The sequence below is a fragment of the Diceros bicornis genome, chromosome 16 (assembly GCF_020826845.1).
Source record: "Diceros bicornis minor isolate mBicDic1 chromosome 16, mDicBic1.mat.cur, whole genome shotgun sequence".
Taxonomy (NCBI): Eukaryota; Metazoa; Chordata; class Mammalia; order Perissodactyla; family Rhinocerotidae; genus Diceros; species Diceros bicornis.
The window spans coordinates 42,376,203-42,400,856 of record NC_080755.1 but is presented as its reverse complement, the minus strand read 5'-3'; the positions used below and the strand labels follow the sequence as shown (position 1 = coordinate 42,400,856).

Sequence of the window (24,654 nt, the reverse complement as noted above, 5' to 3'; positions counted from 1 at the left end):
TTTGCTCTGCAGTAGGTGAGGTAGCTGAATAAACTCTTCAAGTGTCCATGTCAGGAGCTTGTCATGGGCAGCCTTTTAACAAGAGATTAATCAGAAGGCATGAGTCAGTACATGTAGAGGAGTCCATTCAGAAAGCAGAACTGCAGCTTAGCGTGCTTGCTTTCCAGATGAATTTGCCCAGAACTCTGTCAAGGAAAATCTCCTGATGAAGAAGGAGCTGGAGGAGGAGCGTTCCCGGTACCAGAATCTCGTGAAGGAATATTCGCGGTTGGAGCAGAGATACGACAACCTTCGGGATGAGATGACCATCATAAAGGCAAGGAGGGCAGTTCTGCTGTCCCACTGCGCTGGCCCCCGTTTGACTTCACAACCCTTGTTCTTGCACAGTGCCAGCCCCCTGCACTGCTGTCTGACTCACCGTGATGCTCAGTGGATCTGTGCTGTGTGAGCAGTTACTGTGTGAGCAGTGTTGCTTCCCGAAACCATCTGTTCTTGCCATTCATGCAGATAGTTATCACATAGAGAAGTAGCTGGGCTGGCTGATCATTCCCAAGGACAGCTCCTTTTCCAACTTTGGGGTCTTATAAGGATCTCAGTTAGGAGTTTAAGGAAAATTCCACCCAAGTGTATGTGCTACCTTTCTTGTTTCCTGCTCTGGAAAGATCCCTGTGTTGAAACAATAATGATCTCAGCTTCATTAGTGTGTAATGCAGAGAGGCCCACAAGGGGCTGATCATTTCTCCTAATCTTTGGTGAAATGCAATATACATGGAAACATTTTCATATTTCAGGATTTGTCATTCTTTTCTACCCCATGTAAATATTCCCTCAGAAATGCATATTCAAACAAGATTAAGTTAATTGCATAGAAACCAGGAAGAGAAGCTGAATAGGACCATATATAGAAATCTAAAATTTTCCTACCAAGATCAGTTTTTACTCTCAAAGCCAAATCAGATGCAAGGGGCAAAAAAGAGGTATTTTTAAATGAACAGTGGTAAACTCCATTTCTAACATTTATTTCTAAGGTGTTTATTTTCATAAAATTGGCGGAGTACAGGTTGAAATAGGGGGCCATTTGGGGCAAGTTTGCAACATTCTTTTTGAGAGGGAGGCTGTGGACAGGACTGTCTTGGTTCTCTTTCAGGGCGAGACCAGGAGTTATGGGTTGTTTCCCCAGGGCCTTTTCGGAGACATTGGCCTAAGTGTTAAGGATGTGTATTTCCTTAAGAGACAAGGGAACTCAGTCCTTAGCATGGAGCTGTGATCTCTTCTAACTGTCATTTTGTTGGTTAGCTAGATAGATGACTGTAAGAATTGTATGTGAAATATTTTGTGGTAATAGCTCTATTTAGCCATCATTCCAAGAAACAATGATATCTATTTTTATTGACAAACAAGGCAGAAGTCCAACTTTAGGACCTACCATTCTTTGAAAAGTAATACTTACTAATAATAGTTCATTATGAGTTTTTACGTTTTTCTCCTCGAACAGCAAACTCCAGGCCACAGGCGGAACCCATCAAATCAAAGCAGCTTAGAATCTGACTCCAATTACCCATCCATCTCCACATCTGAGGTCGGAGACACAGAAGATGCCCTCCAACAGGTGGAGGTGAGTAAGGCAGGCTCTTGGCTGCTGTCTGTGCTCCAGAGGGAGTGTGTATTACCTGTGTGGAGCGGCCCCCAGAGATTTACTGTCTTGTGGGTGGTGACCAGAGTGCCCAGGGGCTCCTTCCTGACAGCAGGATCACTTGGACTGCAGTGGACTTATAGACAATACTCTGAATTTAACATTTACTGCACAACGCAATTCATTATTGTTCACTCTACCCACAATCCAGAAAGGAAGGAAGAAGGTAGAGCCCCGATTCCTCTTGCAAAACTGCGAACCTAGTGCAGAGAGGTGAAATGGCTGGCTAAAGAAGGAACAGCTAAGTCATTAAAATAGCTATATTTATCATCCCCGTTGATTATCACAGTGCATATAGTAATAGCATAAAAACACAAGAAAATTTCCCTCCCTGACTTAGAAGCTAGATAAAACTCAAAACAATAACAAATATTTGCTGAGTGACTATCTTTGTCGGTAACAGCCTCTTAGAGTCACTAAATAATGTACCCCACTGTGGACTTCATGGTCTGTGTGTAAGTTTGTCGAAGACACACAGTTTTTCCTCTGGCATTTGTAAAGAAGAAAATCACAAACACATAAAACCTTATGAAGCAAGTGAAGACAGACGTGGAGGAGAGACGGCTAGAAAAACAAATGTGCTTTGAGCATGTCCTTGTGCCTGGCACTGCGGATGGGTCCTGGAGAAACAGCGGTGACCGAGCAGGAGAAGGTCCCTGCCCTCAGGGAGCTTGTCTGATGGAGAGTTAGACAATGATCAATTGATAGAAGAAGTTTGAAATATAATTGCAAGTACTGTTAAGTGCTATAAAGGAAAATAAAAGATGATGAGAGAGAGCAAGTGACAGAGTAAAAGGTGGAAGGATAGAAAAGGATGTCCTCAGGATAAAAGCCGGGCTATTGTACAGTTCGATGTGGTTGGCCACTAGCCGTATGCGTTTAGTAAGCATTTAATAAGCGCTAGCTTAAGGCCCTTGGTTTTGCCGCTGCAATCTCCTGAGTCTGGGTCCTGGAGGCTTCAGTTGGCCTGCACGCTAGACGCACCACCCAGGTGTTTGTATATGTGACCATTTACATGCAGACGTAAGCACTTCCCTCAGTGGATTTACATTCTTCAAGGAAGCAGAGACTGGTTCTTGGGATTGGCCAGAGCAGCGGGCACAGAGCGCATTTAAAACATTCATTAAATGCTGGCTGAACCAAATTATATTGTCACACATGTACATACATGTACTTAAAATATCCATGTGGATATGCTCGTGCATATGCCCTTGTTTGTACAAGCACACCCACACATGAAAGAACTCTGCAGGGCAAACCCAGGCATGAATCTGAAGGAAACATGGGAAACTGTTGCTGTAAGATCTGTTGGATAAATGGGTTCCATAGCAGGGCAAGTGTTGGTTCTGTTTCAAGGTGCAATCAAGTAGTGTTTGACAGCATGCTCACAGTGATTAGTAACTGCATTGATTCTTCATCAGTAAGCATTATATCCTGCATTTTATAATTTCTCTAGTGTGAAACTATTTTCCAGAAGTGAGCTCTTTTAACTTCCAAATAAAATGGTTGTCTTGATCCATTTGTTCTTGGAATATATCTTGGCCATCTGAAGTGGCTCACACAGGAAGAGGACAAATGGCTGAGACTCAGATGTTATCCAGACAGAAAATGAGCCTGGAATATCAACTTTAATATGAGAAGTGATAGTTGCTTGACACTGGCTTTGTATCTGAGGCGCGGGTTGATGTTTGGGAGAAGAGAGAAAACAGACAGCTGATGTAGAGGGAGGCAGTGAGGTGCTGTATTTTCCCTATTAAAACCTCCTCCTCCCTGCTCCCTGTCTTCCTCTGAAGGAGATCGGCCTGGAGAAGGCGGCCTTGGACATGACCGTCTTCCTGAAGCTGCAGAAGAGAGTGCGGGAGCTTGAGCAGGAGAGAAAGAAGCTGCAGGCGCAGCTGGAGAAGAGAGAGCAGCAGGACGGCAAGAAAGTCCAGGTGCGTGAAGGGGCTGCAAGCCTGCAGAGCAGTGCCCTTGTGGTGCTGGCATCAGAGAGAGAGCCAGCTCACTCCTACCAGGGCTCACGTGGCGGGTATGACCCCATGAGGTTGTGCTGGTGCTGGGTTTTAAAGAAGGGCTTCTGTCTTGTGTTGGCATCATATTGAGTCTTCTCTGCAAGTGCTCCAGTCACCCCAACTGAACAGGAGTAAGCTTCCCAAGTGCCCCCAGGGCAAAGGATTTCCAGTGGTGAACCTAGCAGGGAGCCTGTGGCACTGTCACTCACTTGCAAAGAGGACCAGGATGTGTAATTCAAGTATAAATACAAGCAGAAGTCAAATTTTAGCAGAGAAGATCTATTGCCGTTTTGTACCTGGAATCTGGTGTGAACTTGAGTTGACCCCCATTGGGTCGGGGCAGACCAAGTTTGCAGCCACACACCCTGCTATCCCATGACTGCACCCTGGCCTCAATCCAGATTATCATCAGTATCTTGGGTCTTGAAAGGATATTGTTTGAAACCTTAGTGTCCCCAGACGTATCACTCTATCTCGAGGACCTATTGGGCACCTATGCTATGCTCAGCACTGTGCTAGTGCCAGGCTCATAGTAGGTCTTCAAAAAGTTTATTAAATGAGATAAAAATGTAAGAGAAATCCCCAGCCACCAAGGAATTTATAATCTAGTTCAGGAGGGCCAGATGTAACACAGGTGAAAAATAAAAAATAACATTGGTAGTGCTCAAATAAATGCAAAGTTGGGTACAAACAGATTGGTGCTGTAGGACTAGAGAGAACCACTGAGGTTAGCAGTGATAAGAAGATAAAAGCCACTTGTTTCTTTGAAGGTGTAACGACCACTTCTAATGGGATACAAGGCTAATTCTGATGTGAGACATAGCCTTAGCTGACCTCCTAGTGGGTTTGTCAAAGGCCTTGGGTCTGTTCTCAGGCCTGAATTGCCTGTTGTGGGGTTCAACCCCCTCCCCACACCCTCAGCCCTACCCTTGCTTCCACCTCTGCACACTGTCTCCTTTTGTAACACCTGACTTTTCTCTCCAATCAAATGTGATACAGACTTTGATTGGTATTGCTAGTAAATTCTTGTTTTTTTCTCATGAGCAGTAAGTGGGGAGATAACTCTTGCTGACAGATTTAAATCTCTCAGGTGGATTAGATTTAGAATGGAGTGTGAAAGGGTTAGATTTATAAATGACTCGTTCAATTAGAAGAGAAGCTGCCCTGACAGGCAAGTGTAAATCAAACATATGAAAAGCTGCCTAGACAGTGTCAGACGATGCCCAACAGGAAAGTTCCTGGCGCACCCAGCTGCCCCTAAAGATTCACTATCCAGGATCCCTACCACAGAAATGCCAAATAATTTTGAAACCTTGACTTTAGGACTTCTGTTTATCTCGGTTCCAAATAAAAAAGGGCATCTTTTTCCTTAAAAAATAATCACTTAGCAAGAGTTAGAACTGTAGGCTTGGCCCATAGCCCTGTAATGTGGATTGAGGGTCTGTTTAAGGAGAATGACCTGTTTCCAACAGAGTTTAGTAAGAAAGGCAGGAGTGGGGCAGGGCAGAGTATGGAATCCCTCTGTAGAACCCTGAAACCGAGGTTTCAGAGGTCGTGTTCTTGGATCTGCCCTTAGTCTCAAGAGGAATCCTGAGCCACCTGGGTCTTTATTCTGGAGAGAGATGGCCCAGGGTCTCGGCTCTAGAGAGAGGCCAGGGTCTGAGTGAGGAATGATAGAGAAGTCTGTAGGATGTACCATCAGGGAGGGAGGGAGTGAGCTGCTGTGAGGAAGGGGTGTCTGTGATAGCCAGCCAGGCTATCAGTGTACTTGACTTCCCATCCATTCAGCTCCCTTTCCCCGGGCCTGGCAAAGTCACCTTGGCCACCTAGATGATTCCAGTGGTCTGCCCACTTAGAAACATGACTGCCGGTGCATCTTAGTACTCACAGCAACTCAAATTTGAGTAGGTGGTCTCTGTTTTCCAAGAAGCTAATACACTCAACAATTATCTGTGGTCATGTGGCAAATCCATGCTGCATAGAATGCAAGTACAGGCCTCTCACTGGGGCAGCAGGTTAAGAGCTGACCCTGAACAGTCACATTCCTGTACCACTGGTGATGGTGGGAAGAAAGCAGAGACTGGTACCTTGGAGAGTTGTTTTCCCAGGTTTCAGGGCTTGAAGCAATGCAGTAAAAGTAGAAATCCTTGATCTAGAAGGAGCGGCAGGAGATGCTGAGATCCCGTCCCAGTCTCCAATCCAGGAGGACATCCAATCCATCCACAGCTGGTGGTGGCCTTACCTGGGACATAAGGTTGCTAGCGTTGTAGATGATCTAATTCAGCACTGTCAGGTTTTAGCGTCAAAAAACCTTCTTATTCAGGGACTGTTACCCATTACTTGAAATCACCCCAAGCAGTTAACCATTTATGAAAGTACTTCTACCCCTTCTCATTCAAGTCCAATAGCTACCAAATAATTATAGGAGTCACTGGCTCAGCTGAATCCTAATGGGCTAGTATTCCAGTTGTTGCCATCCACATCTACTATCTTTGGAGTCTGAGCATTGTAGGAGGTCGGCTGTCATATACCTATTATAGAGACATAGAAGAAGCAGCCTTCTCCCCAAGGTGCTTGGGATGATTTAGTGGGGAAAACAGAATACACATGTGCGCACACACACATCCCAAAAAACCTAAGAGTAGCTCATTAACCTTATTAATAAGCACATAATTAATAATATATTAATTAACCCTTAATAAGTACGTAAGTCTTACAGTGCTAGTTTCCTAGGGCTGCTAAAACAAAGTATCACACACTGGATGGCTTAAAATAACAGACATTTATTCTTTCATAGTTCTGAAGGCCAGAAGTCAAAAAGAAGGTGTCAGCAGGGCCATGTTCTCTTTAAGGCTTTGGGGAGAATTTGTTCCATGCCTCTCTCTGAGCTTCTGGTGTTGCTGGCAATCCTTGGCAGTCTTTGGCTTGCAGCTACATAACTCCAGTCTCTGCCTCCATCTTCACATGGCCATCTTCTTCCCTGTGTGTGTCTTCTCCTCTTCTTGTAAGGACACCGGTCATGTTGGCTTAGGGCCCATCCTAATGACCTCATCTTGACTTGATTACATCTGTAAATACCCTATTTCCAAATTAGGTTACATTCACAGGGATCAGGGGTTAGGACTTCAGTGTATCTTTTTGGGGGACATAATTCAAACCGTATTCATGTGGTTATACATATTCAACCTGCAGATGCCTATGAGAACTATGTGAATAAAGTTACAGAAGGGGTGAGGGTGGGCAGGAGGATGATGTGTATGGAGAGCTTCACGGTGGCCTGAAGTAGTGAGCTGCATTTTGGAGGTGGCAAGGAAGTGGACATTTGGAGGGTGGGAGTACATGTACTTGTGCAAGGGCAAAACAAGCAAGTTTTGACCATGCGTGGAAATACTTCTGTGGAATAGCTGCCTGGTGGTCCATGTTCACCTCTCTGTCTCTGTCCATGTAGGAGGACCAACCAAAGAACAACATGGATGTGGACCAGGATGCAGATCTAGCCTACAATAGCCTGAAGGTAAGACTCTTGGAAGACAGGCTTCCTTGAACCCTCACCCTGTGGAGGACGGAAGATGAAGCTGGGCAGCAGCAAATCCTGCCCTAAGCTTTGGTCTGCTAATAAATGGAGCCATAAGCACAATTTCCCCTTCCTACACTTTAGTTTCTTCATCTTTGAAATGAAGGAAAATTTGTATTTATTACAAGGGACTACAATATATGCAAATAGGAAACTGTTCACTCTGTTCCCACTTCTGACACAAAATGTATGGGTTTTCCGCACAAAGCAATTCTCCAGTTCTCTGCCTACACCAACTGAGTGTCCTATGATTTAATTCAATTCTGGCACTAATTACTCATGTTACCGCACAAAAATGGGGTTCTCTCGCCCATTGCACGTAAACAAGCCAGTTAATTACAGCATCAGCTTCTGGGAAAAGAAATCAGCTTTATTCTGCAAGATCAATCTGCAAGGAGACAGGGGCCTTCAGATCTGTCTCCCTGATTCAGGATTTGGGGCAAAATTTAAGAGGTCAGGGAGAACAGGCTGGCACACAGAAATGCTGACGGGACGGCTTTTGATTGGTGGGCTTCAAGCATGTTTGATGAGGTTCTCAACATTTATGACAGGGTTCTAAACATTTATGATGAGGTTCTAAACTTTTATGATAGGGTTCTAAGCATTTATGAGGTTCTAAACTTTTACAATAGGGTTCTAAACATTTATGATGAGATGGGGAAGGAATTTTAACACTTGGTCTTCCTGAATGAGGGACCCCTCACTTCTGATAAGTGTCTGACTTTTAAGTTCCTGTCGTGTCTTGGTTTTTTGGTTCCAGGTCACTTCAGGTCAAGATTTCTTCTGTGCATGCTCTGGCTACATGACATTGCAAATTTTCTGGAAGGCAATTCTTAATCACTTTGTTGATAAGATGGGGTCAGTTGAACTGGTCCTGGAGGGCCCACAGTTACAGAAGCACGTAGTTTGGGTACTGGGCTCAAGGCTTAGGTGTGCTATCTATGAGAGTGAGATTGGGTGGAAGGGTCCTGAGGCTGGTCACACCTGGCAGAGCATTATCCAAGGAGGCCTGAAGTGGTGTGGCGGGGCTGACAAATGGGACTCCTGGACCAGACGTCAGCAGTCCTGAGCTGTAGTCCTAGCTCAGCCTCTGTACTCACTGTGAGCCTTCTCCACTCCCTTCTCAGCTTCCTCATTCAAAAAATAAAGAGATTATACCCAATGGTTCCCTATTTCTATGCTCCTGTGGCTCTGTAATAAATGTGCAGCCAGTGCCCACTCATCCACATTTTTGGGTTTTCTTTGGGAAATTTTGAATCCCATATATTTCAGGGCCCTATTATCAATTTGTGATTATCAGACTTTAAATTATCTGACTTCATCTCAAACACAAATATTTTATCCAGAAAATTTAAAATACATTCCAAAATTGAGTTTTATTGGTATTTTTGATTCTATACAGATAATTTTTCTTCCACTGGCATTGATGGTCAGTGGCTTTCTATATGACCAAAACAATAAAAGACTGTTTTGGGTGTATTCTCCAAAACATTAGTCCATGTCATGCTCCTTGGAAAAAAAGGGCAGCTGTCTAGATAAATAAGTTTAGGAAATCCTGCCTTCCATATCTTCTCTTGGAAAGTCACAAAGTACATTAATGTATAAGGTTCTAGGAAGTCCTGTGTTAAAAGCATGTTCTTTAAAATTAACCTGGCATTTCCAGAAGGATGGGTTTCATTGGCCAAATATGCTTAGAAATTCAAGCACTACTGAATCATTTCTGGGAACACTACGGTAGAGGCGTCGTGTCAGATGCTTCACACCAACAACTTGGGGTTATGGGTTCAAATCCAGGCCCCAGCTTTGGCTGCTTGCTGATGCCAGCCAGAACTTTTGCCTTGTATTTCATCATTAAGATGGGAAGGTTGCTCTCAGCTTCCCAGGAAGACAGGCAGGTTGGTTACGGAAGGTGGAGGAGGAGGCCCACACGGGGAGAGTGCTCTGGATCTAGGGAGTAATGGAGTCTATCACTCCGGCTGTCTTCCAGAGGCAAGAGCTGGAGTCGGAGAACAAGAAGCTGAAGAATGACCTGAATGAGCTGAGGAAAGCCATGGCCGACCAAGCCACACAGAGCAACTCCACCCACAGTTCCCCAGACAGCTACAGCCTCCTGCTGAACCAGCTCAAGCTGGCGAATGAGGAGCTTGAGGTTCGCAAGGAGGAGGTGCTCATCCTGAGGACCCAGATCGTCAGTGCTGACCAGCGGCGACTTGCTGGCAAGAGCATGGTAACAAGATGGCGGCCGTGGTTGGGCTGGTTGGGGGGTGACATATAGGCAGTAGATTTGGTTTTTTTATTACATATCTTTACCTGTGTGGCTCTTAAACCTAAAAAGCAGAGTCTTTTGGTCTAGGATCTCTAAAGCCAGAGCAAGATACTTGTTGCCCTCTCAGCATGACCTTTCATGGGAGACTTTGCTGGAAGTTTCTAGAATCTTCTGAAGTTACTTAGTATGGACATGTTCAAAAATAACAAGGCACAGAATTAGAACAGCCACTGTCTGAGCATCCCCCTTGGCCTGGTTTTTCACTCATGCCTTGCCCCTTGCTACTTATTTTGTTTCTGAGGTGGAGAAAGTCTTTCCTCACTCGTAGTCCTCCCACGGTGGCAAGTCCAACTTAGCATTTGTTCCTAATGTTTTCACCTTCTGGGACAGATTGTGGAGCGGGAGGGAGGGGACAGAGGCCACCTGGATCATTCTGGGCTCTAAGAGGCTGGGTCACTTCTGGGCATGGGCCCTGGGGCAGCATGGGGGTAGGGGTAAGTAGGCAGTAATGAGTGTGGAGAATTCAAAACTGAGACAGATTTTAGTCACATCCTCTGGATTTGGGGTGCTTTCTCCTCTGGGGACACTGTCCTTGCATCTTCCCCCCACCGCTCCACACTCAGTGCCTTTCACAGCCAGACCTTGTCATTCTGTGTCTCTTCCAATGTGACCTTTTAAAGTCACATTCCTGCCTGGGTTCAACTACTGTTAGGTGAGGTCGTCCTGGGCTTTTGTCTTTTCCCAAAGGCTTGTTTTTATACCTCTGTCTATACATAGTCGTTTCATGGCAATTGTTTGTATAACCAGAGTTCTTTATTTTTTAATCTGGGACTTTCTAGGAACCAAACATTAATGCCAGGACAAGTTGGCCTAACAGTGAAAAGCATGTAGATCAGGAAGACGCCATCGAGGCCTATCACGGGGTCTGCCAGACAAACAGGTAAGTCCCACCTTGTGGTATCTGTCCCTGGAGGAGGCGCTGGCAGAGGGGCCCGGCCCAACCTCATCTGTGACGGCCACTCACAGGCACTGACCGTGAGCTCAGCCTCGAGGTATTACTCACTATAGGAGATACATGATTAGGAGCAGACTCAGTGAGTCCCATGCCCTTAGGAAGCCCACTGTTAGCTTCACAAGATTCCAGTAACACACCTGTAGCATCCAGAACCCAGATCCTCTGAAGAGCATTCGGAAAGGGAGCTTCCCTGGGAAGGTTTGACAGGAAGCAGGAGAAGGCTGGCTGAGAGTGGCTTTTCTCGTTGAGAGGGAAGCCCATGCCAAGTGAGCCCAGCCCGTCAGTAGGAGGGGGCCTGCTCCAGCTGTTTGCTGCGGTGCCATCTCTACTCAACCCGGCTGGGGGGCGTTACACCATGGTGGGCCCCCCCCCATCCCTTAAAAGAGGCAGAACCCAAGCTAGGCTCTACAGAGGTTGATGGGAGAATTTGACCACTACCATATTGGTTAAAATGAGATTGTCCTGGATTTTAGTTAACCACCCACCTCTGGTCCCTCCTCAAGGATGAGCTAACCCAGGGTTAAGGCTAAAGAGTGACTGTCTGAGGGAGGCAACAGGGCCCCAGGATGTAGGACAGAACAGAGACGCCAAGGTGATATGGCAGAGCACTCGAGAATGTGGACTCTGGAGTCCATTCACTGCCAGGTGTTTAATAACTGCTTCATAACTGCTCAGTGCCTCAGTGTCCTCATCTGTGAACTGGGACAATCATAGCAGCGTACCTCCTATGGTGAGTGAGAGGATCAGGTGAGTTAGTTTGTGTAACGCACTTAGAACAGTGCTTGCGTGTGATAAGCACCCAGTAAATGTTAGTGTTGTTATTGCCATTATTATTATCTCTGCCTCCTTGTGCCTCTGTGGGCAGTTGTGGAAACAGAGCTGGCCTTTTCCCTGGCTACCTTTCTCTCTTACCTCAACTAATTGAATGTTGAGCCATCACTAAGCATTTGTTCAAAATTGCTGAAAACAGTAAGCACTTCCAGAAAATGTCAGTAGGTGGCACCAGGAGTATGCCGCGAAGTTGGCAAGAAAGTCACAGAATCAGTGAAGATTTTCTAGTGCTCTGATCTCCAGATCCTCTCATTCAGCCCCTCTTTCTGCAGAGACGAAACTGAGACCCAGAAGGGTTGAGCTGCCCAGGCACACAGCTGGCCTGTAACTGTGTCAAGGTAGAATCCAGAAGGCCTGGCTCCCAGTGGGGCTGCTTCCAGCCCACGCTGTAGGTAATCAGAAGGTGAAGGTATTAAGCAGCGCCCAGCGGGGAGGTAAATTTATTTCAGGAGAGATGTAATTCTTTTTGCTAAAGGAGGGAGAGAAGGAAATGAAGGTGAATCTCAGTGCTAAAACCTGAGTCAAGATTTAGTCACTTTAAATTATCCTGGGTGGAGATAAGAAATGAGATGAATAAGGAAAAAGAGCACAGGTGATATTTAAAATTTGAAAAAGAGGGAAAAAGGTGTGCGTGAGTGTGCATATCTTTCTGATCTTCAGAACCATCTCTGTTATCAGCTCCCATTGTCTTCATCCACATGTTGTCAGGGAACCAGTCCCAAGTAGAGGTTTTCCCAGGGGCTGCTTAATGCCCTGGATCTGTCTTCCTTTGCAGCAATAATAATGCTGGTGATAAGATAGAAGAAAAGCTATTTTTATTTTAAAATAATTCCATTCTCAGCAAGCCCAGGGTACAAGAGGGAACTAATAGCCTGTGAAACCAGGTTAAGCACAGAAAGGAGCTGCTGCCTGTGGTGGGGAAGCCGGAAGAACCGGTTTCCTAGTGCCTGCCGCATGTGGTAGTGACACGTGTGGGTTTGTGTCTCTTCCAATTTGGTGAATCCAGCAGTGAGGGATGAAGCAGGGGGAGGGGGCAGGCAGGCCGGGCAGGGGGATGTGGGACTATGATTCCTGGAGCCCAGCTGGCAATGAGGGCATCCTGTTATGACACGGGCTGCCCCAGTGACAAACATGCTTTGGAGACAGGGTTGCTTTTCCTCTCCTACTGTTTTTCTGTAATGGAGAGTGTTCTGGTTTCAATATAAATTATATTATGCATGGGTAATTTGGAGGTAAGGTTGGGAAATCTAGAAAAATTTACATTCATACCCTGAATTTTGCTTAGATTTCTGAAGGGAATCTACACACACACACACACACACACACACACACACCCCATGCCCAATCACAGCCTCTGAAAGGGTCCCCAGGTTCAGAACTTGTTTTCACTTGCTAACTTTTAAGAGTTTATAGAGTTCTGTTTTGATCTTTGCAGCTGGGTCTTTTCCTTTGGGAGCCAGTGTTGAGAACCTGCTCTGGGAATAGCCACAAGAATATGTAGAGCCCTTCTGCTTCCAAAAAGCTGGCTCATGTTCACATCTTGGGAACTAGGAGATACCAGCATCACTGTCACCATTTATATATGGCAAAACTAAAGTAAAGAGAGGGCGGTCCGTGCCCCAGAGATAGGCTGCTGCAGGCAGAGCTGGGTGTCTGGAGAGTCTGTTGTCTTCTCAGGGCTGTCTGAAGCTGTCTGTCAAGGCATACCGGGAGAGGGATGGGGAGGTGCGTTAGGAGAGCAGAGGTCCCTGCTGCTATCAGGCTGGCCTGACTTCTAGCACACACTCAAGGTCGCAGAGCTAGGTAGAGGCAGGAGTGTGGCCGTGGCTCAGGTCTGGCTCCGAAAACAGTGCTCCTTTGGCCACTGGCAATTTCCATCCAAGCCTTTCCAAGTCTGTAGAACTCCAAAGTGAGACTTAGGGTGCATTACTGGACATTACCTCGGGTCCCAGGAAACCTCCTTGCAGCCCCTCTCCACCCAGCAGATCCCAGCAGACAACAGGAGGCCCTCCGCACAGAGAGTAGTTTTGCTGTTGCCACCTGGGCTTGGGCGGGTAAACCTGGGGTCATTACTCACCCCTAGTGGGCCTGCCCAGGTCAGCGGAGACCGCATTTAACCAGGAAGGGTGTGTGCAGCCACGTTAGGAGGGGCTTGGGGTTTACGGCTCACTTGGCCTTGAGCCCTAGCTGCTGCAGGATGTCTGCGGGGAATGACAAGGAGGAGGAAGAGCCTGATTCTGCTCAGCTCCTCTCGCACATGTCCTTTCTTTAACTGCTCGTGGCTTTCTTCTAGGAGGTGATAATTCCCCTTGTGTTTCTCAAAATTCTGTTGGTCCTGAGCCATCAGCACAATTTCTGTCTGCTGGAATTCAGTGGCATAACCGTGTGTATCCACAAACAATTCAGCCTCGTGTGGCCAGGCCTGTGGGTTCAGACGCTTCTCTCTCATTCGTGATGCTGGGGCTGCCGCCTCCCATTTCTCCAAGATCCCAGGGAATCTCTTCGGCAGTTGGGTAGAAAGTCCAGGTGTGAACTAAAGAAATAAGAACATCCATGGAGCACAAATGGTTTTTTTAGAAACGGGAAACTGACCACCTCCGAGCTGGCAGTAACCTTGCCAGTTTCTGTCCACAGGGAGGCAGGTCCGTAAGCTGGGGCAGAGGGGTGTTTGTTGGGTCCTAGTTTTCACGGTCTCCACAGAGAGAAAGTGAGTATTAGCCTAGGCCTTTTCTGGTGCATGACCTTTACAGCTAATGAGATTGTATAACTAAAGATCTAGAAGAAACCTTGCAAGTAATTCAGCCAAGTGCGTTCACTTTACACATGAGGAAATGGGCCCAGGGCATGTGGGTGACGGGAGGCCAGGCTTTCAGCTGTTTCCTCAACTCTGTCTTGCTGCCTCCTGCCGTCAGGGACTCTTCTTGCTGCTTATTCTTGTGTGTCTGTGGCCTCTTTGGGAACGGGGCTCAGCACAGTGGCGTATACACAGGAGGTTCTCCATGAATATTTGTTGATTTATTAATTGACATCAAGTACTTAACATTATAGAAAAAATTGCTGAGAGCCGAGTCATTTGGGGTCTTCCTTCTCATACCACCAAGTGGCACGCCCTCCCCGGCCTTCGCCCCTTTGTGGTGTGTGTGGACAGGGAGGGAGAAGCTCCTGTGCAAATCTGGGAACAAAGGACAGACCTGGAGTTGGTGGACTGGTTTTTAATTTACTCACGTGCCTGACTTCCTGAGCACTGTGGGCTGACTGGGCTGCCCGGTTCTCTACTTTTATCTTTGTGCGTCATGCCTGGCATGTTATAGAATTAAGAATTCTGAGTGTGTCCCTCTGAGGCTGGTGATGTGGGGATTAATGCTGACTCCTCACTGTTTCGCTCGGCAACATGCGTGCACCCCCCCGGAGAGGGAGTAGGAGAGTCTGCCCTCCCAGGAACTACAGGAGTGTGGTGACCCTGTGAGAGAGACCCGGCAGCCCCTCCTCGGGGTCTGGAGGGCCAGCCAGTGTGGGACAGGAGAAGAGCTTTAGACCAAGGTCAGGAGACCACCTGGATTCTAGCCCAGGTGTCAGTGTCAGGCAAGTGATCTCCATCTTGGTGTCTCTCCACGTATGGAAAATGACATGGTTGGAGTAAAGGGTCGCACATGCCCTCTCAGCACCAGATGCACTCACCTCTGCACCCTCCCGAGAACTTCCACGGCATTGTGCCTGGAAGTCCTCCCAGTGAGCCGCACCTTCGGGTTAAAGCAGTAGCTAGTAGAAGGCCCTAAGTAAATGTAAGTGTTAGCACCTTTAAGCTCTCAGCTCACCCTGACACCGCCCGGGTCACTTTGGGGTTTGCTAGGATGCGTGGAACACACAGGACAGCCAAGTGCTAAGCACGGGAGGGGACAGCAAAAAGTCTACATCCAAAGGCAGTCTCTGGGGAGGCCAGGCCTGGGTGAGGCTCTGGGCCTTTGAGGAGCCAGAGTCCTGAACGGGAGAGGTCCCCAGGATGAGCTTGTCGGCAGTAATCCCCCGCTGCCCCACTGGAGGGAGAACACACTGTGACAGTAAGGGGCAGACTCAGGGACAGAAGCCATAATATAGTAGCCCCGGAAGTACACTCACGGCTATCACCCCCTTCCCTCCTTTCCTGCAGACTTTTCAGAGTAGGGCCTGGTGTTGACGTGACCAGCTGTGCCCAAGAAGCAGCCCGTGTGAGCCTGGCAGGGTCTGAGGCTCTTCTTCGTGAGGCTGAGCTGGGGGCAGTACAGTGACTGACTGTGGCCAAAACCACTCCTGGGATGATTGTTTCCCCCCTTGGAGTTTGCAAGGGGTTACTGGTCCTGCTCGCAAGCAATGTGGATGCGGCTCCTGCTCCATGATTCCTGCCAGGAAAGCTGGGCTCCAACCAGCAGGAGGAGGTTTCCCAGGAGCAGAGCCCACCAGGAACAGGGAGGGAGGGGCACAATCCTGCAGGGACAGCAGGGCTCTGCCCACTGCCCTCCACCCAGTCCTGCTGGCCTCTGAGTGTCTCTTGTGTGCCCAGGGCTGTGTGAGGTGGGGAATTGGGGGAGGGGCATGTGACACGCACTTGATCCCCAAGACCCGCCCTGCTGGCACTGGGCGGACACTGGGCAAATGGAGAGGGCAAAAGAACTTGCAAGGAGGAGGCATCTGGCCTCCTGCTTTCCAGGTTGAGTAAACAGGAGTAGTGCACACCAGTCCCAAGGAGAAAGTTCAGTTCTCATCCTGCTTGTCACAAAGTTTTTATTGGCTATTTCCTTATGCAAGACTCTGCAGCAAGGGCTGGAGTTGAGACGAGTTAATACTTTCATGCCCTTAAGAAGCAACAGAAAGGAGAAACGCATTGAAAAGTGGGCAAAATATGTAGTCTCCTTCCTTGTCCTCCCCTCCAAGTTCCGTCCCTGCTGCTGGGGTGTGAGGGATACAGCATCCTGGGAGGCCGCGCTCCCCTCACCGCCCCCCCCCCCCGCCCCTTAGTGAATGCCTGCGCAGCCTCTGCAGCTTCCCCCAAGCACGCTTGCTCTCCTCCCTGCCCCGTTTGCATCTCTCCTGATTCTCCCTTTTCTTTTCCGAATCAGCATCTTTCTGGGAGAGGGAAGGACGGTGTGTGGGAGCATGTGAATGCCTCTGCCAGCCCATGGGCGGCTGTTTACAGAGTTACCCAGACAAGTGCATCCCTTTGTTCTCTCTCCAGCAGCGTGTGTTCTGGCCTGGGATGAGCAGTGAGTCCCACATGAGAGTCCATGAACCCCCTTCCAAGACAGTAGCTGGGAGCTGGGAGACAGGGGAGAGGGTGTTTGCAGGTGCCCAAGTGCTGGTGACAGGAGAGAAAGGAGGGAAGCTGGGAGTTCTGGAGCCTTCCCCTTTTCGTTTCCAAACCTTGGCTGGAATCGCTTTACCTTCCTGGGTGCTCTGCCTGCCTGTCGTTATCCCCTACACTGGTTGCCCTGTTTTTTTTATCCTTTATTTCTAGCAAGACTGAGGATTGGGGATATTTGAATGAAGATGGAGAACTCGGCTTGGCCTACCAAGGCCTAAAGCAAGTTGCCAGGTCAAATATATGCCTTTCTTCCTGTGTCTGCTGTGTCTGTTCTGCCTGCTCATGTCTACGCTTAATTGTTTTTCAGCTGGCGTGGATGCAAAGGCCATGGGCACAATTCATGGGGGGATGTGGGGGTAGCCCTCAGGTCGCCCATCTGGCACTTTGTGTCCAGGCTGTGCAGATGAGGTCGGGGGAAGCTGCTTGTTTGAGTCAAGGTAATACCACTTGAGGGCTCAATGGAACCTTAGAAACCTCCTGGTCCAGCTCACCCTATTGGGGAAGGGGCAGACAAGGGGCGAGTTAACATGGCAGCAGGCACACAGCTGTTGAAAACAAGGCTGAGAAGGATGTTTAATTCTAGGGACTCCTGAGTCTGTGCTGCCTCCATGCTACATGTTGACCATCTAAACTCAGCAGGGTCAACCGGGAGCGTTGCTGGATGTGTGCTACCGGCTGTGCTCCAAGCAAGGGCTCCTGGGAGTCTGCCCCTCATCATGCCTATCACGTGACAGCCTGGAGCTAACACAGCTGATGAGCCCGTGGTCAGTGTGCCGCATGTGTCAAGTCTGACCCTTACCACACACTCATGGAGTGAGGACACTGCAGCTTGCAGGGTTTAAGGAACTGCTTAAGCGGAAGATCCAGAATTTGAACCTGATTCCGGTTGATACAAGAGTCTGAATCCATAACCCATTGGCCTTCAACAGTTTAGCAAGGGAGGTTAGACGTGCACAGAAATAGCACATGATGGTCACGTCACACGTTTGTTGTCAGTAAGTGGCTTCTCAGGGCAGTGGCATAGCTTGGTGCATTTGAGACTCCCAACAATAGATGGGCGGTGGTCTTCAGGCTTGTTTCCCAGAAGAGGAACCTGAGGCTCAGTGAGGTGGAGTGAGGGCCGTGCCCAGCCCACTCGGCCCGGTGGGGGCAGAGCTGGAATGGGAACCCGGCGCCCTCACACACTGTCGCCAAAGTTCTGCCTGCTGATGACGTAGTAGAGGTCCCATTACAGCAACAAGAGCATCTCGTCTTGGAAACAGAAAGTCCAGGTCAGCTGCTTCTCAAGGCAGTGTGTCTCCTGGCTCTGGGGTCAAATGTGGCCCCACCACCTGTGAGCAAGGTGACATCTGTCTCCATTTCCTCACTGGTAGACTGGATCAGAACAGGACCTGCCTCCTCAGGTCATTATAAGGAGTAGTTAACACAGGTAAAGCACTTTGCATGTGCCCGACATGTAGTGAGCACGGAACCACCATTAGGTGCTACTTGCATTATTACAATGGCTATTATTCAGTACGATCAGATTCCTATCCCACCTAGAAGTTTGTTTTATTGGAGGAGGGCACCCACGTGTGAAACCAGGTAATTCCTCATGGCTCTCTGTCTGCAGATAGGATGTGGTTTAATACAGAAGCAAATGAATGCATTAATAAAACAAAGCACAGGCCTATGCATCAGGAGATGTGGCTTCTAGAACCAGCACTGCCACTGGCTGTGGCCTCAAACCTCTCTCGGCCTTAGTTTTCTCACCTGCAAGATGAAGTGGCTAGTCTGACACTTGGGCAGGGGTTCTTGGACCATGTGCAGGACCCTAGACCAAGTCACCAACCACAGTCTACATGGAGAATAAGAAGGGCGTGAGCTTCAAGTCACAGAACAAATCAGAGACTAATCCTTGGGGCTGAGTCCCTAGAACGCAAATGTTGCTATTCTTTCTCTCATGAAATTTGTAGCTTACTGGTGATTACTTTTAGTGTATTGTTATCTAAATATTGTATGTCCTCTAAACTGCTAACTTAATTACCAAATTATTCTCCACAACCCTCACATTCTTATTGCTTTCCCTTGGCAATGCTGCCAGTGGTGAGTGGGTGAATCAATCATTCCTCCAGCATTTCTTCATCTATTTGTGTAACTTTGTCGAGAAGCCACTGGGAGCCGAGCATCACACCCGGTGCTGCTGTGGAAAACATGGTTGCTTCCATCTGGGAGTTTGCAGTGTAGACTTGATCCTCTCTCTTGCTCCCTTGTAGATTCGCTCCCTCCTCTCTTGTGGCAATTATCACCTCCCAGAATGTTAGCAGACCTGCAAAACGCTGGTGGCTCTTCACCTCCCTGCCTTCAGAGCAGCCAGGGGCTCTAACAGCTGTCTCCTGGACACCTGCAGGTTCTTAACCCTGTGCCCAGCTCTAGTCACAATCTTTATGTGCATCCCAGGAAGAGACTGGGCTGCATTTTCCCTGCATGGACCATTTCAGGAAGCTTTTGATGGTACCTTTCATCCAGCGCCTCCTACATTCCTTTCATATGTTTTACTGAATCAAAGTTTGTTCAAGTAATGAAGTCCAAGAAGCTATAGTCACATTTGTATTTAACTTCCCAAAGAGGAGGCTGCTTAGGAACCTTCACTAATTCCTTGCCTTCCATTGTGATGGAACAGGAGCTCTCCCAGGATTGCCCAGGTAACTTGTAGAGTCTAAGAGTCTTCTGAGACTTCTCCCCAGCCTTCTCCAGATCTTGTCTAGGTCTCGCTGCTTCCTGTCATGGCCCAGTTGATCTTAAACCTTCCCTCAGATCATTTGTAAATAGTCTTAGTTTCTGTTTTGACTGGGAAAAAAATTGTAAGGCCAGAAATAAGATGGGGGTAAAGGTGAGATAAATGAAAAGGAAGGGGGCTGGGCCAGCCCCGTGGCTTAGCAGTTCAGTGCGCGCGCTCTGCTACTGGCGGCCCGGGTTTGGATCCGGGGCACGCACCGATGCACCACTTCTCCGGCCATGCTGAGGCCGCGTCCCACGTACAGCAACTAGAAGGATGTGCAAGTATGACACACAACTATCTACTGGGGCTTTGGGGGGAGGGGGACAAAAAAACATTTTAAAAAAAAAAGGAAGGGGGCTGATAATTTGCCTTTCTAAAACTTGCAGGGAATCTCTATAGGAAAAACATCCAAGTAATGTAATTGCTTCAGTCTACCAGAGTTTTATCTTAACAAGGAGATACTTGTAAGTTTGGTGGCAGATGTGGATGCTTTTATTTAAGAGATGCTATAAGACGTTTATTTCTGCTGATGACATTTTGACATGGAGACCATCTCTCAATCCCAAACCAACAGACTGTGCTTCAGACTGAGGAACAAGGGAATGAGGGCAGTCAAGACAGAGGCCTAAGACCAAGAGTGCTGGGTTTGGCCCCAGTTTCCTGTCATCCGGGAGGACAGGCTGGCCTGCTTGCTTGATGAGCCCCACAGATCTGTTTCCCTCGGTGTCTGTCCCCTGTTGGGTTCGTGCACTTGCTGCTGCTGGCGTGTGCTTGGCTGCTCCCCCGTTGCCTGTCCATCGGTGGCCCCTCATATGGGGTTACTGACCCTAGCCCCACAGTCACCTGCCCTCCTCTCCCTGGCGCAGGTTGCTGGAGGCACAGCTGCAGGCCCAGAGCCGGGAGCATGAGGAGGAGGTGGAAGGTCTCAAGGCCCAGGTAGAGGCCCTGAAGGAGGAAATGGACAAGCAGCAGCAGACCTTCTGCCAGACACTGCTGCTCTCCCCGGAGGCCCAAGTGGAATTTGGCGTCCAGCAGGAGATATCCCGGCTGACCAATGAGAACCTGGTGAGTAGCCGTGCCCACTTGGATCCCAGCTCTGGGAAGTCACATTCTGGAAGAAAATGGGACCAGGAGGGCCTTTAGCCAAATGGACAAGGTTCATGTCCTTGGCCCTGTAGCAGGAACAGAGAATCTAGAAACTTGCATTCAGCAAAATCTGGGGAGTTATTTCAGTTGTCTGCTACTGTATAACTAACCTCCTCAAAACTTAGCTTAAAACAGTAACCACATTGTGTGAGTCAGGTATTCTGGCAGGGCTCAGTGGGGGCGCCTTGTCTCTGCTCCACTGGTGTTGGTTGGGGCTGGAGGATCCAAGACAGCCTCAGTCCCGCATCTGGAGCCTCGGTGCTGGCTGTTGGCTTGGGGAGGCCTCAGTTCCCCTCCATGCGGTCTCTCTCTTACCACACGCTCTCTCATCATTCGTTGGCCTACTCTGAGCTGCTTTGCTTAGCAGCTGACTTACAGGAGGATGCAAGCAGGATCTGGGAGGCCCCTCCAGATCTAGTCCCAGAACTGGCACAGGCTCGCTTCTGCCACGTTCTATTGATCAAAACAAATCCTGCTGCTAGGCCAGATTTGGTGGGGGCAGACTCTTCCTCTCCCTAGGAGGAAGAATGGGAGGTATTGTTGGTGGCCGTCCTTGCAGACAGTCACCAAAGGAGCCCTGGCAGGTGCCAGAAAAATGGAAGACAGTCTCTGTCCTCAGCTTAGGGGTTAGTGGAGGAAGATAGACACGTAAAAAAGAAGAGAAACAAGATGGTGTTTCTGAAAACGTGATTCTACATGGGATTAACAAGTGTTACAGAAAAAGAATTGTAAGGGAGGCTTGGCTGAGGCTGGAGGCATGGAGGGGATGTCAGCCATGGAGATGGGCAGAGAGGAGGAGGGGAAGAGGGATGTGCGGACAGGCACTCCGACAGGGGTGAGGGCGGGAGGAGGATGGGGTGGCACGGGGGGGCCACTGGCCTTTTAGAGCTGAGTGTGCCTCTGCAGGAGCAGCAGGAGGTGCCCTGAACCTGATTGGCAGGTTCATGGACCAGCATAGCTTCCAGCCCAAGAGTCTTTCCCCTCATAACCAGGTGACCCTGTAGTGGGTAGACAGTTCAGTCAATCCCAAGGTCCTCCTCCTTTCCCTCTGATTCTCTCCCTCTCTATGCATGTCACTCTCTGTTACACACACATATGTAGACAGGTAGCTTTATGAAAAGAAATGTGTGTTAAATTGTCAGGCCAGCTCTGCCCAGTAAAGGCGGCAGTGTGGAAAATGCCTTCACTGGCCCGTGCTCCCCAGAGGGGCCATTGGCCAAGTGGCATGGTGGGTGACAACCTTACAAGGACGGCTGTATTCCATGGAGGAACTGCACCAGCTCACCAGGACGGCTTAGGAGTCGGGACCGTGGGCCCCTCTGCTGAGCAGTGGGCCTGGGGCCTGAGCAGGAGCCTGGGTTGCTGGGCGGGCGAGGCTGAGGACGGCAGGGCTGAAGACGAGGCGAGGAGGGCTCCAGCTTGCAGCCTGATGGGAGACTCCTTCTAGAGCGTAGTCCTCCCTGTTTGCCAGGCGGAGGCTGGGGCCCATAGGCAGAGCTAGCAGGGCCAGGGGCTTCCGTGATTTCTGTTCTCTTGCTGAGCAAGCATTAGTACCTCCTCTGTGCCGGCTGCGAAGCACTGACATCGGCAGGGAGGGTGAGGTCCGTGCACATGAACCACAGCGTGGAGTGCTGGGTGCCTCAGAGTTGAGTTTACAGGAATTCGGGCAAATGGCTTCCAGCTGGAGTGACTGGGAAGGCCATGGACACTGGCGGGAGGATGTGATTGTTTTTCCTGGTACCAACTTGAAAAGTTTACAAGTGTCCCCAGACATTCTCATCTCTATTTCCAAGACTCCTCATAGGTTGAACTCATTCTTTTGTAAGCCATCTGTAATTCTAGCCTTCTCTAGGACCTTGGGCCTCCGTAGCTCCCCAAGTTTACCACCCACTGTGGCAGGCACTGCATTCCCTCTTTTGTCCTAAATTCGCTGATTTCAGGCTTTAAAGATGCTCAGGTAGTTTCGGCATGCAGCACTGGGAACCACTGCTCTAGACCATTTCCCTTGACGTGGTAAGGAATGCAGTGTTCCAGGATCCGAGGGCTTGGGTGTGGGTGTAGAGAGCCGGCTAACACCACGCAGGAGCTGAGCAGTGCGAAGCTGCTGTTCAGTGACAGGGATCAGAAGCACCACCTCAGTGGTCCAGGTGGAGTATTATATTTCCTGGGCTCTTTCTCCAGAAGCTGGCTGAGACTTCAGAGCTCTTAAAGATAGAAGATAATAGCCAAGGCCTGGCTACCAGATGAATCTTTCCTTGTTGGAGCGTCTGATGTTTAGCTGCAAACAGGTGTTAGAGCATATATTATCTGACATTCCAAGGTGTAGGGAAAATTTTTAAAACAGTGGTGGAAGAGACACAAGCACATTTTTGTCTTTTGGATTTGGTAATGTCACATAGAGGAGTATGCAGACCGGATGGCAGTTGCAATACTGGAGTTCCCCTCCTGGCTCTGGTCTGGAGCAGCTCGGGGTTCGTCCTTCACTGGGTTGGCCTAGTCATTCACCTCCGAGCATTGGTTCATCATGTGCAAGAGTAAAGGCCGAATGAAGAGTTGAGCATTCAGTGTGGCTGGATGTGGCGAGGGTTATGTGAGCGCAAGGTAGGGGTGGTGGTGGCACACGGTGAAGCCTCTGGAGCTGGGGAGCTGGCTCAGGGAGCCACAGGGATACTCGCAGGCTGTGGCACAGCTCAGGAAAGACGCCTAAGGATGAGATGGAGTGTGAGTAGAACTGAGGGTTCACAGAAGACTTTATGTACCCCAAAGAATCTCATCTAAGGTTGCTCGAGCTGCCTGGGTCTACGAGCTGACTCTCATTTGGCGTGCACTTGTGGGCCCCTGGCCTGGGTTTTACTCTGTGGTTTGCCATGGCCACAGCCCTGGGATGGAGCTTTTGGCTGACTTTTGTCTCTAGGCCAACCTTAGAAAATTGTTACCCAGATGTTTTCCGAGGTTCCTCCGTGGTATGTTGGCTTCAGTCTTCCACGTCGCTGCTAGTCACAGAGACTGTAATGGTGGTGGAGCTCCCTGCCTCCCCGACCACAGATGACCACGGCCTAGCTGGAATAGGGGTGACACTGATGCTCTTCCAGGTCCAGTGGGCCGACTGGCTTCCAGTGGCCAAGGTTGCTAGGGATTGGGCAGCCACAGAGAGGCCCCAAGCTGGGGTCCTGTTTTGCTTCTGGGCCCCAGGAAATCTCACTGGCCTACTGGCTCTTCCAGCTGAGTGCCACACACACACACCCCTGCGCACTCGCACACCTCCGCCTGTCCTTCCTTGCCAGGGTACTGCCCACCCACCGGAGGATACCCAGGCTGAGTGGCTCTTGGGGTTTGGCATGGCGACCTGAGGAGGCTTGGCCTAGAGAACCTTGGGGTTCAGCCGGCTGCCAGGCAGCCTGAGCCAAGAGGAGTTGGCCCCATTTTGATTGAGAGAATGAGCTCTGACCCATCTCCTCCGACCTAGGTCCAGACCGAGGAGCAGCGAGCTGTGTAGGGCAGACCTCCTGGCTGGTCACGGAGCCTGGCCTCCTTGGGTGACTGCCTCGGGCCACACTGGGCCCCAGGATTCTACCCTCTGCCCTCCAGGGTGGGGTTAGGTCTGTTCTCACACTGCTTCCTTCTGCTTTCAGGACCTTAAAGAACTGGTAGAAAAGCTGGAAAAGAATGAGAAGAAGCTCAAAAAACAGCTGAAGATTTACATGAAGAAAGTCCAAGACCTAGAAGGTAGTGTGAGTGTGTGTGCACACGCTTGTGTGTATGCGTGTGTTATGAGGCACAGGTTATTCAGCCATGCCTGAGGGAAGGAACTGCCTGCCTCCCTCTGCGGACTCTTTCCACTTCACCGATTTCCTGGTGCCTGTGCCCAGTCCAGTCTTGTGATAGAATCATTCAGACTACCCAAGCTCAAACATTCTCAGTTTGCCAGAATCTGGACTAACGACACATGAATTCATTAAGTGTTTGGGTGCTTACTCTGAGCTCTACAGGGCTGGAGGAGAGGCAGCCTGTGGTCCTGCCC

The 24,654-nt window shown here is 49.2% G+C and overlaps 1 protein-coding gene across 2 annotated transcripts in view; it reads left to right on the top strand.

The window, feature by feature from the left end:
- The window catches only part of MYO5B (myosin VB), a 338,131-nt gene that overhangs the window by 291,949 nt on the left and 21,528 nt on the right, over nucleotides 1-24,654 (top strand). For both annotated transcript variants that reach the window (XM_058557083.1, XM_058557084.1), the window contains 8 exons: nucleotides 168-316; nucleotides 1,496-1,615; nucleotides 3,487-3,627; nucleotides 7,154-7,219; nucleotides 9,267-9,506; nucleotides 10,385-10,485; nucleotides 20,354-20,552; nucleotides 24,266-24,359. In XM_058557083.1, coding sequence (XP_058413066.1) covers nucleotides 168-316; nucleotides 1,496-1,615; nucleotides 3,487-3,627; nucleotides 7,154-7,219; nucleotides 9,267-9,506; nucleotides 10,385-10,485; nucleotides 20,354-20,552; nucleotides 24,266-24,359 — 1,110 coding nt within the window. The remainder of the gene's footprint in view (nucleotides 1-167; nucleotides 317-1,495; nucleotides 1,616-3,486; nucleotides 3,628-7,153; nucleotides 7,220-9,266; nucleotides 9,507-10,384; nucleotides 10,486-20,353; nucleotides 20,553-24,265; nucleotides 24,360-24,654) is intronic.